At 39.2% G+C, this 13,614-nt stretch overlaps 1 protein-coding gene across 1 annotated transcript; it reads right to left on the bottom strand.

Moving 5' to 3' along the window:
* Positions 1-50: 50 nt before the first annotated feature.
* LOC5573701 (kunitz-type serine protease inhibitor taicotoxin) lies at positions 51-9,523 on the bottom strand. The gene is made up of 2 exons (XM_001660969.2): positions 9,073-9,523; positions 51-519 (listed from the first exon to the last, which is right to left on the bottom strand). Exons 1-2 carry the CDS (start codon positions 9,393-9,395, stop codon positions 408-410), a joined length of 435 nt encoding a protein of 144 aa, XP_001661019.1. The 5' UTR covers positions 9,396-9,523; the 3' UTR covers positions 51-407.
* Positions 9,524-13,614: the final 4,091 nt, after the last annotated feature.

Raw genomic sequence — 13,614 nt, 5'->3', positions numbered from 1 at the left:
TGGCATTTCTTTTCTACATTCTTATGGCAATATCACGATACTTATCTTCGAAAAAAAAAAAAATATATTTATTCAATAAATATCTTAAACAATCTTAATACACTCAGAATACTTACTTTCTAAAATAAAACGCGAACAATTTAAAGCCTAACAAAAAAGTATCACTTGGTGGGAATTTTAGCTGGTTCATGACCGCACTGGGTTTGTCACGAGGTTCATAGTCTTTTCTTCAAGTCTATTAAAAGGGGTGTTTTCTTCATTCATTAATTATTAGTGTCTCGGAAAGTGACCGCTCCTGCTGTAGATTTCCATCGTTCATCCTCGGAAACGGTCGGATTTGTACCAGATGGTTTTTGCATTACAAGTCCGCTGGGTAGCTGTTGCTGCTGGGACAGACTATGCGTCCATCACACGCCCTTGCACGTTTCCATGCACTTTTCGTAGGTGAGGAAATTGTTCGCGTTGCCATCGCAGCCACCGAAGGTAAATTCGTGGCAGGACTTCGACTCGGGATCGTATCTGAAATGGAAGGGAAAAGGCGATAACTTAAAGTAGGGTGCTCATTTCCATAATTCAATAAATTTTAGTTTCTGTAATCCAAAGAAAAGTGATACCCCTTGCCCTCAAAATATCATCACTTATGAATAAAACATAATAACAGGAAGCGAATTGTATACAATTCTAGGACGGGATTAAGATTGTCGAAGTATGGTTATTATTTGAATTTCGTTTTAGTGACATTTTCGCCCTTGGTTGAGTTTCCAATCCCGGGAAGCATTTCCCGGGATTCCCGTTTCATGGAAAATATTTTGTTATTTCCCGGGAAGTATTTTTTTCAGCGATATCCATGTCCAAGACAAATTATATGCAAGACATGGTGAAGGATCTTTCGAGAAATCTATTTTGTGAATTGAGATCAGACAAATATATAATCTTGAAGGATTCTGTTTAATGTAACAGTCAAAATTTCATTGTAGGACAAAGACAATGGTTGGCTCTTATTGTAGTGCTTTGTTTTCAAGCTTGGCGTTAAACACGAAGCCAACAAAACAAATAAGACAAATAAGTAAAATACTCACAAAAAAGACCCATGGGGTCGTCCATTAATAAGGTAAGAGTTTATGGGGGAAGGGTGGGTTTGAGATTTCTTACGCGCTATACAAATTCTTTAAAATTTTCATACAAAAAATCTTACTATGGGGGAGGGGGGGTCTAAAAACCGCCAAAGTTGTCTTACGTAATTAATGGATCGCCCCATGAAGATTTACAGACATAAAATTAATATAGATAGAATAAGAAGAACTAAAAAATCTTAAAACTTTCTCTATTTTTATTTCTTTCTATTCTCATATAAGAGGTACTTTAGGGGGGGTCGGTAGCCTTGAGGTAACGCTTTCGTTTCATAAGCGGAAGGTCATGGGTTCAATTTCCAGCCCCTCCACAAAAAAAACCGTCCAGCCACCAGAAGACGCCGCACGGAGGACCGTGCTTTGGGGAGCACATCCATCCTCCATCAGTATCAGATGGTGACTGAGACAAACTGACCCACTTCGCAGGCAGCTAGCCTCAAACGACTCAGGAACACGGCAAAACGAACCACCGCAAGAGCAATGGACTATGGCTTATGGAAATCGATTGGACTAACAGCAGGACACTCTCTTACCTGCTCGGTGTGAGAGCAAAAGAGTAGAAGAGAGTGAAATCAGATGTAAAATATAGATTAGTTAAAAATAGATCTGTATCGGTAAAGAAGATACAGATCAACTGATTCCGGCACAGTAGTGGCCACAAGCACGGAGTGCCTTAAAAAAAAGAGGTACTTTCAGTATTGGCGATCTTTGCTTTTTGCTCTTTGATGAGGTAATATTGAAATTGCAATTGAAGGTAATTCGAGTAGAATTATTTTGCACATTTTATTTTGTTAAGTTATCATTAGTAACTTCAATTTGGATGACCTAAGCATACAACATTTATATCACCCTCCCTTCCGATTGTTGCTCTCTAAACTCATCGACTATAACAAATTTCACGATAAATAATGGTTTAAATTTAAAGTTCCGGAAAATGCCAGATGGAGGCTGTAGTAACGGGTTGAGGAATAAATTATCGTTAAACATAACAGAAGCTGGCACGAACGTTCCAGCTTATGGCTATATGGGTGACGAGTGCCTTCCGCACTGTATCGTCGGAGACAGTGTGCGTTATCACCGGAATGATCCCCATCTGCATCATTCTGGCTGAGGACATAACATGCTACCAGCAAAGAGACACAAGAGAAAGGTGGATCATAGGCTCATTCCTAACGGGTCGGAATAGACGACCAACCGAGTCTCCACATTGTATGGCCTGTTCGAATATACACCCTCATTCTTGTTTACGGCGGATCCAACTTTCGATCGAATCCTATTCGTTCGAATCCATGGCCCACTTGATTTTGCTGACGTAAACGGGAATGCAAAACGGTTTTCGATCGAAAGAGCATTCGAACGTAAACAAGAATAGGGGTGATATAGGAGGTTTATGGACAAAAGGTCGAAAGACAAAACGTCGAAAGGACAAAAGGTCAAAAGACAAAAGGTCGAAAGGACCTTTTGAAAATTATTTGCTTGATGGGAAATTTTTTCTTCTTTGAAAAAAGATTTTCGACCTTTTGTCCTTTCGACCTTTTGTCTTTCGACCTTCTGTCCTTTCGATCTTTCGTCTTTCGACCTTTTGTCATAGATTCGATAGAGGAGACGCCGGAGCATGTTATATTTGAATGCCGATACAGGGATATACGAAGCGAGATGATGTCAGAAACCGCAAGCGTCCTAAATCCGGACAACATCGTGCAGAACATGTGCCAGCATGAAAGCACTTGGAATGTGGTGAACAGAGGGATAACGCAGATAATATCGTCGCGGCAAAGGAGATGGCGTGAAGGCCAGAGAGCTACTGGCCGTGATCGGAGTAGGCTAGATCCTCCGTCGAGGACTAGATCGAGTAGAGTGAGCGTAGCGTAGTATCGGTTATAAGTCGTCGGGGCGCCTACAAACCGGAAGTCATCCTTCAATCGGAATTGCAGAACCAACCCTGGCACTTGGCCGACCAACGTCGAGTCGGAGTAGGCTGAGTCCACCACCGGGGTCTAGCTGAGTAATTCGCGAAACAGCACCAGCAAATGATCGTTGGGACGCCTGTGAACCGGAAGTTTCCCTCCACCGCAATTACAGGACCGACTTCGGATCTTCCCGGTCAGCTCCGGAGGCCCAGCTCGGATAGTATCGGTTCTGGAGATCTTCCACCGCCGGGAAAAACTTCGTCGGTGTAGGATAGATCCACCATCGGGGACTACTCTGAGTAGTACGTAACGTATCGCCGGCTTGAGTCGTCAGAGCCAGTGAACCGGAAGCCATGTTCCAACCGGAATCGCTGTATCGACATCGGCACTCCACCGGCCAATATCGAAGCATGAAGAAACGCGTAACCGGAGTAGGCTAGCTCCACCGTCGGGGACTAGGCCGAGTAGCATCGATCGTCACAAACAGCAGCAGTGATTAATTATCTTCTGCTCGGAAGCAGAGAGGATAGATGGTGTGGGCAACGGAGACGGAGTTGTTTCTGCCCCGGTATATTCAACCGTAGCGCACCCTACAATTGTGGGTTGGATACGGAAGGTCTTCCAGAAATCCATTCCGCAAATAGAATTGATTGCTAGGTTTGGAATTACAAGATACGGCACAACCCGAACCACACCGTTCCATGAAATTGGTAGATAGCCCTTTCCACGGACCATGAGCGCTTCACCGTTTGCATGTTGGGTGGGTCTTGCAGTGGAAACAGTCTATGGATTTGACTGTATTGTACACTGTATCATTAATGAGAGTGAGATTACTTCCGTTATCTATAGAAGGGCAGAAACAGTAATCCCATAAATATCAACCGATATGTAAGGACGGTTGTCGTTAGCACGTTGATACGAAATGGTGTACGACGCCGGAGTCTCCAGATAAAGATTATCCGAAGCCGGTTGAAAATATGAAGAAGTGATTACGCCTAGAAGTTTTGGTTCAGTTTTCGCACAGTACCCCTCTCGGCTTGATAATGGTTGATGAGACTCGATCATGTCTTCCAAAGTGGTTGATGTCCGGGCTGGTCCTCGAGGAGTATTGGTTCCGGTTTGGGCCTTCGAATTTCTCGACGAGGCTTGTTGATGTGGAGGTGGTGGCTTGTTAGGCTTATCCTGAGACAAGCCCTTCTTCGGTTCAGAAAACTCAACCGCATTAACCGACTTCTCAGGTCCAAACACTTTGTTGTAAACTGAGAAGTTTACGGCATCTATTTTCTGTGTCGGAAGGCAAGGTCAGCAATAGGGAGGAAATTAAGTTGCTTCTAATAATCAATCCTCATATTTTTAAGAAGGATTTGGACCTTTTCGTGTTCCGATATTCCGGCAAAGGAACACTCATTGTCCCATACCGTAGAAAAATTGCAGGAATGTTTCATTGCGTGCTTGCTGACGCTGATAAACCTTCATTTATATTAAGGTGTCTACACACTTAAATTATTTAACCGTAATCCGTAAATTTCACCGTAATCTCGACAGCTGATTAGTTCGGTAAAATAAAACATCGTAATTCCGTCGAAATTCAACGGATTCCGGTGAAATTTTACCGAAAACTAAAAATTTACCGTACTCCGTTAATTGATTTCACCGAACTTTTCAGCTGTTGAGATTACGGTGAAATTTACGGATTACGGTTAAATAATTTAAGTGTGTAGGTCAGGGTGCATAAACGTCCACCTGATCTATAGCACCAAATGCTGCCAGTTGACTAACCGGTCTGTAGCGCGCAAACAGTTCAGCTTCCGAAGCATGTGCAGCCACAGCCATCGCATGAATCATTCCAAGGAACTGGCTCGATTTCAGACCTCGATCCTCACCATCATAATAAGCGATTGTCCACTTGCCACTTGCCAGATGGAACTGGATTAAAAGGAACGAACTTGGATGAAAGAAAGGCATTTGAAGTTGAAGCCGAAGTACTTGCAGGATTGCTTCATGGATATGCTGGCCGAATGAGACTTGGAATCGGATTTCCTAGGCCGAATTCGCTAGGCTCGGATTTGAAAATAGAGCAGAAGTTGCAGCTGAATATCCTAGCCACGGATTGGTGACTGGCGGATAAATGGAAGGTTTGTTCTGCAGATAGCTATGCCACGTTGAAGGAGACTGTGGCTGTGCAGAGAGATGGCTTTGCGGAAACGCTGGTGATTGGCCTAGAAGGATCGACCGCCACTGAAGAACTCGGACCCTGTGAAAGGTTCGAGTATACCGGCTGCCGAATTCCACTAGGAAGCTCGGATTGTCTGCGTTGTGACTCCTTCTCAGACTGTCTTGTAATTTTAGCCATCTCCGCTTCCAACTCTTTAATGCGAGTTAGTTAAGAGCGTGCACAGTCACTGCCTTCAAACCCAGAAGCCACCGAAGTATTTTCTGAAGTAGTATTCACACCAGAAACTACTGTACCTGAATCTGCAATCGATAGGGGATGGGCATCAGGAACAAGCTCAGTACGGAACAAGTCCATTCAGGTTTGATCCTCTAGTCTCTCTCGATTATGAGATTCAGGTTCAGTTGTATCAGTGTGGAAATACCACAGCAATAAGCATTTCCTTGAAGAAGCTTTCTGTTTCCCTCGAATCCCTATCCTGATTCAAAAGTAGGACTATCCGATGACCGAAATGCATAAGCTTTGCTTGTCCCCTCACTCTGAAGTTTTTGTCATTCTGTTGTAGGCCTGCCGATAATTCGTCGAAATTTTGTCGACAGAACTGAATTGTATCGTCCCAATTCACCTGTAACTCTACTTCAATTTGATTTTTGTCCTCTTTCTCTATTTTCAAAAGATCCCGAAGGCTCCTACGTCATCGAGAGTAGGTGGGATCATCCCGAATAGCAATAGAGCGAATTGTTAACTAAAAGTTCAGCTCCCCAGGGGGTCATGCACAAATTACGTCACGCTTCAAGAGGTGAAGGGGGTCAAGCCAAGCGTGACAAGCCTTACAAAATTTTCGAAGGACTCATACAAAGAACGTGACAAAGGGGGTGTCGAAAAAATCGAAATTTAGCGTGACATAATTTGTGTACCATCCCCAGGCGATAAGTGGTGCAACCTTAAGCTGTGGTACCACTCCCGAATCATTTTAACAGCGTGTGCTTCAGTCATTTCTTACTTGAAAATGAACAAAAAACAAAAAAAATATCAGAAAAAAATGCCTAAAATAAAAGTTCAATAAAAAAACGTCAACTGATTTCTTCCGAAACGTATTTTTATCAAACAGTGACAGTCAACAGACGCATATAAATGGTAAGAACCATATGAATTTAATGTTTATTAATCGTTATCTCGTAGCAGGATTACTCTAGCACAGGTTCCACTTCAGTATTGAAGTGGAAATCTTTTCTTAGTATTTTATGTTGGGCGCCAATTGTTAACTATTCTCAGGGTGGGAACAATAGAGGTTCCCAACCTAAATAATCTCTAACAGATGTCGTCAAAAGGCCTTATACGTACAAAAGTGGAGGCGATCTATGTGCATATTTTTATGATGAAAGTTGGCCTGCAATGCGAGTGTAAATATGTTTTTGCGAACTTTTTTGTAATCTTCTGCGACTGAATTTGTCAAAGTTGATTTGACAGCTGCTACGGATTGCTTCGTATGTACTTCATACATGTTTACGAAACGAAGCAAAGTATGATGGACTCGAAAAACAGCGTTTTATGCGAGGAAACCCGTCACTCAAACAATTTCCGACACCGTTTTGTGTGGGTGTGATGTTATTTGTACAAATAAACAAGTGTTTAGATTAATTCTTATGTGACTTCGGTTTGTCTTCACCAATATAGATTGCCACAAGTCGCTTTACTGTTCGCTCGTTCATTGGACGCTAAAGTATTGCTCCCTGAAATTCAAAATTACTTGAGGGGTTTTTCGAACAAGTCTACTTTTTTCAGTATTCATTCAAATTCCTATTACTCCTGCAGTTTTACCAAACTGTTTCTTATGTAATTTCTTTAGAAAATCCTGCGGAATACCATCCCGAGATTCGATTGATTTTTTTCGATTATCCTAGAAAGTTATCTAGGAAATCATCTAGAACTTCCTCAAGAGCCCTGGAGTTATTTCAGAGATCCTTATTCATTTTGAAATACCTACCAGATTAATTTGTCAGAAAAATTTCCTTGGCATTTCCCTGGAGACATTCCTGGAAGAATTCCTGAATAAAAAACTTTCAAGTTTTACTTGAGAAAATCTCAAAAATATACTTGAGAAATTTCTGTAGAAATCTTATATGAAATCTCTGTAGCAATTTATGAAGATATCTTTAGAGAAATTTCTAGTTGAAATCGTACATAAATCCTAAAAGGCAATTTTGAAAGAAATCTCTAGAAATTTCCATCATTTGCTTCTATTGACTCCCTTTAGCTTTGAGTCGCATGACGGCTAAAGCCATAAAACAATTAAAATAAAAACAATCACGGTCGATACCTTCTCCTACGTATGAAAAATTTGACTAATAAGAAATGCAGTTCTAACTGGATCATGTGATGACTGGCGGGAAGAGCACATATGATAAAGACAAACCATCTTTGACTGCGTGTTAATTCCCAATATCAGTCATCGATCGATAGAACCGTTCGGTTGATTGCCGTCAGTATAAGAGCACATTGAAGCCTCCTGTTTTTTGCCTGTGTTGGTAGCAAAGCTCAAAGCTTTGAGCCAACCTTTTTCCAGTAGAGAAGCTAGGCAAAATACAGGACGCTTCGATGCTTACTGACTTTAAAATGGCTTGCTCAACTTTCACCACCTAATTAAATTTCAATCTTGTCGCTCCCTTGCGACGCCTATCCACCTATTCATTTCCATCATTTGCTTCTATTGATTCCCTTTAGCTTTGAGTCGCATGACCGCTAAAGCCATAAAACAATTAAAATAAAAACAATCACGGTCGATACCTTCTCCTATGCATGTTAGTTACGCCAATGGTATGGAAAATACATTTTAAACATACATTAATGTCAATTCTGTTCTCTACCATCGCAATAAATACTAAAAAAATATTTTTGTCAAATTTCCAATTAGCTTAATAGTATAAAATACGTACAAAAGTACCCCTTTCAGAGCCCCTCCTGGCTACACTACTGGTACATCACCCGAAAGGCTTTGGGGTTTTTCATATTTCGACATGTAGAATCTAACAAAAATAGTCCGGTTGAAAACCCCGTGTAACACCAACGTGACCTTCCCTTGTCAGTTGCTACCAGCCATGTAAATACGAAAAGGTTGCTTAATCTTGTGGTAACTATTGAACTATTTGAAGTTTCTTCAGCAAAATTTCATTACAAATTGTATGTAAAACAAAAAAATCAAGCAGTCTTCGAAGAATTATGTTATTTTTTCTGTTGACCGGAAAGTAAAGTGATAAAACCGTTAGAACGCTTGGAAACAGTAGAATTTCTTTAACTCAACTTAAAACCGACCAAAATGTCACTTACACTCCTTTACGTTTGACCTTTTCATACAAAGTAACTTTCAATTTCCAGTCTATGGTTAAAAAATTTCTCAGCTTCACTGTGCATAAAATATTTAACAACGGTTTGCCCTACCCATGGTTTCGAACGTGGACGCGCCTCTGGTTTGTGTGTAGTACTATTGAAAGCAACAATGAAACAACTCATGAAACAAACAAGTACACTGAATCGTTGTTTTTAAAAAATGTTCTTTTAGATAACTGAAATTATGCTGCAAAACCTCACTTCGGTACCTCACGGTACTAATATCAAATGAAGCCAAATTACAATGGTTACTTGAGTAGTGCTCTCATTTTGACTCGTATTTTCCGTATTATCGTAATCATTTTTTCCAACGTGCTGAAAGATAGGTATCACTGATCCCAATTTTCAGCATCGTGCCCGATATCTGACCATTACGCGAACGCGACTTTCACTTATTACACTCTGCAGCAGATGCACCAGGTATGTATAATAGGAAGCACATGAACGCATTCGAACTCAACACTCGACTCACCTCCATCTCGGAAGCAGCGCTCGGCAAACACCTTTCCGCACTGGCAGCATGCACTTGTCGTCCTTTGCTGCACTTTCCACTCGGTTACTGGTTTGCAGAAGCGGAGCCGATCCTTCCCGCTTCTGATAATGGTGCTCTTCATCAAACTCATCATAATCACTTAGGTATTCCAACATTTTGTAGAACATTTTTCCACCGTCTCTCGTCAGTTGATCCCACACATCGATTGGTTTCGCTTCACTGACACTGGGCATGGTGATCATCATCACGAAAGACACTGCCACTCCAAGAACGATCCACCGGGCACTATTTGAAAAATGCATTTTGTCTGATTTTGAACTTCAAGAATTTTTGCCCTCAACACTTAACACTTTTGCACGGCTTCAATAAAACTTTCTCAGAGCTTCCAGTCAATCGCTTCACTGCACTTTGGATACTGTTGGCTGGTGGATGCCGTTACGCGATCTTATATTCATTTCGAAGACTGCCACCCGAAGGTGCACCGATCGTGTCACGCGAGATCGTTCGGGATTTCCATTTCTGATCTCTCTTCAGAGCTGACTCTCTTGCTTGATCGCGAACGAAGGTGATAGGCCTACCGAAGCGATGCAGATTCGTCGAGACGAATGCACCCAATGCGTTTCTTTACGCACGTCGGCTGGAGCAACCTGCACCGAGGACCGTTTCATGGGGGCGGTTTGTTTTCATCGTAAAGGTTAATTGATGTCTAGAAATTTCTCGAGTTTTCTAATATAGTCAGGTGAGAGATAAACTTTCATGGTATTCGAATATGCCAAGTGAATACCGGCGTGGTTTGGAAGTGCAACCCCTCATGCATATAACGAGTTCAACTACCTTATTTAGGAGATTGTGCTGTGTTGACAATGTGCTGATGATTTTGTTTTTCTAGGGATTTTTCAAGAAATTCATCACGAAATTATCTCAAAAAGTTTTTTTTTAGGAATATTTCTAAGTACATATTTACGGGATTCCTGCTTTTAAGTATTGCTTCATGAATTCTGTCAGAATTTGGACCAAAAACCAACACCCACATTTTTTAATGAATTTCTCAATGTATTTTCATGAAACTCCTTCAGTGATTTCAGAAATTTCTTTCAAGAACAAGGAATACCTTCATAAATTTTTAGGGTTTCCTCTAAATTTTCATATTGGAAAAAGCCATTAATTTTTCATTGATTCGACCAGGAATGGTACACATCCATGTGTTGCTCTAGGGATTGGGCATGAGCAATGATAACCGAACAATTCGTAGTCACTATTCCGTAATTGACTAGAATAATCGAGATTGCACTAAGATATAACAGATAAGGCATGGGAGTATGCCGCCTTCTTTAACCCTCTAATACCCAAATTTTTGTTTTCGATCTAAATATAAATTTTCGTTATCTAAAATCATTCTAAAAACGGTTTGGGTAAAGATTTATTTTTCTTCGCAAATTTATGAAATTTGGTTTTTGATTTTTATTAGCTTTATTTTTGAATATCCCTATCCTTTTCAATTTTTTCTTGAAGCCTCTTCTGATTACTGATTTTTGACAATAATAAAAATTAGAGTTTTTACTATACCTTTGAAGATATGATTTTTTCAATTTTTTCTGGAACATTTCTTATTTTCCGTGTAACTAACGGAAGAACAGATTTGAAATCATTTCAATACCATCAGGCTCTTCTTCTGTGATAGGTTGATCGTAGAAAAATATAAAAGGTACGATTTTTTATAATACACGTTAAATGAATCCCAGGCATTTGAAGGTATTATAATTTTTCAAACAATTTTCAATAATACAAAGAAGTTTCAAAAATCATAAAAAACTTTTCTTATATGCATGTTATGAGTCAAGGTTTAAGCCAAAAATAAAATCATTTTAATTTCCGAGCTACGAAAAAATACACAAAATTCCAAAGTGTACCCAGTCTAAAGGCGGGGTTGGGTATCAGAGGGTTAATGTACACTACAGCGATTCAAATTATAAATGTGTTTGAAAATCCAATCTCCCATATGCTCCTTACCATGCTAACCATAGCAATGGTGATCTGTGAAATTTTCAGCTTTCTATGTGGTGATTTAAAGGTGGCCCAAAGACAATGTAGGTTTATATGGAAATTACTATGGAGAAATTTTTAGAAATGTTTTAAATACGCTTGTACAGTAATGTAAGTAGAAACTTATTATCTCATATTGAAATCTCATTCTTCGAACCTTAATGAAGGATGTTGCTGAAGAAACAAATCCCTTTGGAGCGTATTTTGTTTGAGATTTTTGTACATGTTTGCAGAGCTATAATCCCATATTAAGCTAAACAATAGCAAACAAACTCATGAATATCTCTTGTGCTATCCGTCGGATTGAATTTCTCTTTTCAGTAAATGTCTTTATAAAGGTTTGAAGAATGAGTTTTTACTTTAGAATAATAAGTTTGTACTTCCATTACAGTACTAGCGTGTTTGGAACATATCTCAAAACTTCTTCATAGTAATTTCCATATAAACATTGTCTTTGGGCCACCTTTAAATCACCACCTAGAAAGCTGAAAATTTCACCGAACACTATTTTTATGGTAAGGATGGTAAGGAACATATGGGAGATTGGATTCTTAAAAAAAATTAAATTTTGAACTGCCCTAATGTACACTCATTAGGACTCCAAATACATATTATGAAGTCAATAACGGTGACGGGCACGTATTTACAGTCATCGGAGAAGTGTATAGAAATACTGTTGTGTCAACTAATGTTATCTGAAACCGAGATCATCTCTGCATGGAGATTGTCACGGGAAGGATTTTTGAAATAGACATGTAACCTGAGTTAAAAATGCCATCAAGCCTATACTGTCGTGATCTGGCACATTGACGTAAGCGAAATTTAGATTTTCAGCATGTTTTTGACTATCGAACAAAAACCATTGGTCAGTTATGATCAGGTGCACTCAAGAATGATAAATGATCATAAGTTCTTGTAACCCTATGCTACAGAACTTCCACAATTACTTACTTACCCAGCAGATATATGGAAAAATAAGCCGAAAATTAAAATGTTACTTATGTCAAACTGTCAGTTTACGGCAGTTTAATACGTCAACTCTTTCATAGGCAAACAAATAGGGTAACGGTCGTATTTTGGACCTACTAAGGAAGTGATTTTAGTTTTTTGTCCCAATTAATTAATTGCACAGCGTAACCAAGTCAATGAACATGCCAAAATGTAGAGAAAAACTTCTTTTACAAGATAAAAATGCCCAAACGGTCATGTAGAATCCAGAAAACGTCGAAAATAATTGAGTTGTGATGTACTGCTTTTCATTATTTTGGACACACTAATACATTTTGGACCCTCAAAGTATATATTTTGGACCCCCGGTGTTTTTTATCGTTTGGCGACAAAGTCCACGACACTGGTTGTATAATATGCTTGCCCGATTGTACCCCGTTTGGCATAAAGTCGTTTGGCATAAGGTCGTTTGGCATAAAGCCGTTTGGCATAGAGTCGTTCGGCATAATGGTTGTTTGGCATAATAGCCGTTTGGCATAATAGTCATTTGGCATAATGGCCGTTTGGCATAATGATCGACTTAAAATCAATATCGGCATTTTAAAGCTTTTACCGAGATCAACACCACCGAGCCCATAACAAAAAATTTTGGTAGGTTCTAAACAAGCGTGGTGTTCGTTCAGAGATTTTCCAAGCTAAAAATTTTAAAAATTGTTGTGATATTAGAGAGCATTGCTAAATAAAACTCGTGACGGGTCTCTACATCTCAGAACATAGAGTATCTTCGAGCTTGTTGCGATATACATATTTGAAAACAGTAAATTGGCAAAGAAAGTTCTTAATTATTCATCAAGGGAACGCTCATAGAATATTAGGCTGCAGATCAAGCTCTGTCCCAGTTTAGACGTAACACTCGATGAAAATTACTTGATTAAAAGAATGGATTTTTTTGCAAAACATCAAAAGCTCTAATCCAAAAATCAATCAATGTGACTTAATGTAAAGATAGCCTATATACGAGAGCAGATTATTTTTCGTTTAAAATGTTTGAGGCTCTAACGCAAAAAAAAAATCTTTTCACAGCATAGCTCAAATGAACAACACATCTTCAAAATAAAATATTTGTGGCAAAACTTTTCAACGATTCAATATGAATTCTAATTTTGGAAGTGTACATCAAAAACACAGTATATTATCGAGAGAAGGGAGGATTTGTGATTGAAATAATATTTTTTCCAGCATATCTCGGAAGGAGATCAAGCGTTTGCCCCATATGTATATGTTGAATATTGGCAGGTTCTAAAGTAATTATCATTCTAAGAACACATCTGGCTAGAAATGATAAAACAGCAAAAAATAAAAATGGTTAACATTTAGCTTTACTAAATAATAAAATTTAAAACAGTATAAATATAAAGAACAGCCTATTTCTAAAAGAAGGCAAAATTTATAATTAAACCAATAGAGGAATGAACCCCAACAATTATTGCGGCATAATAAAACGAAAAGATATAAAAAAGTGCGTTCAGA

This window comes from Aedes aegypti, chromosome 2, assembly GCF_002204515.2.
Source record: "Aedes aegypti strain LVP_AGWG chromosome 2, AaegL5.0 Primary Assembly, whole genome shotgun sequence".
In the NCBI taxonomy this organism is placed as follows: Eukaryota; Metazoa; Arthropoda; class Insecta; order Diptera; family Culicidae; genus Aedes; species Aedes aegypti.
The sequence above is the reverse complement of the archived record's forward strand: the minus strand, read 5'-3'. Positions and strand labels throughout refer to the sequence as shown.

Coding starts and splice junctions, on each gene's coding strand:
- LOC5573701 (XM_001660969.2), bottom strand. CDS start 9,395: ATGCATTTTTCAAATAGTGCCCGGTGGATCGTTCTTGGAGTGGCAGTG. Junction 520..9,072: donor GCGCTGCTTCCGAGATGGAG/GTGAGTCGAGTG, acceptor CTTCCATTTCAG/ATACGATCCCGAGTCGAAGT.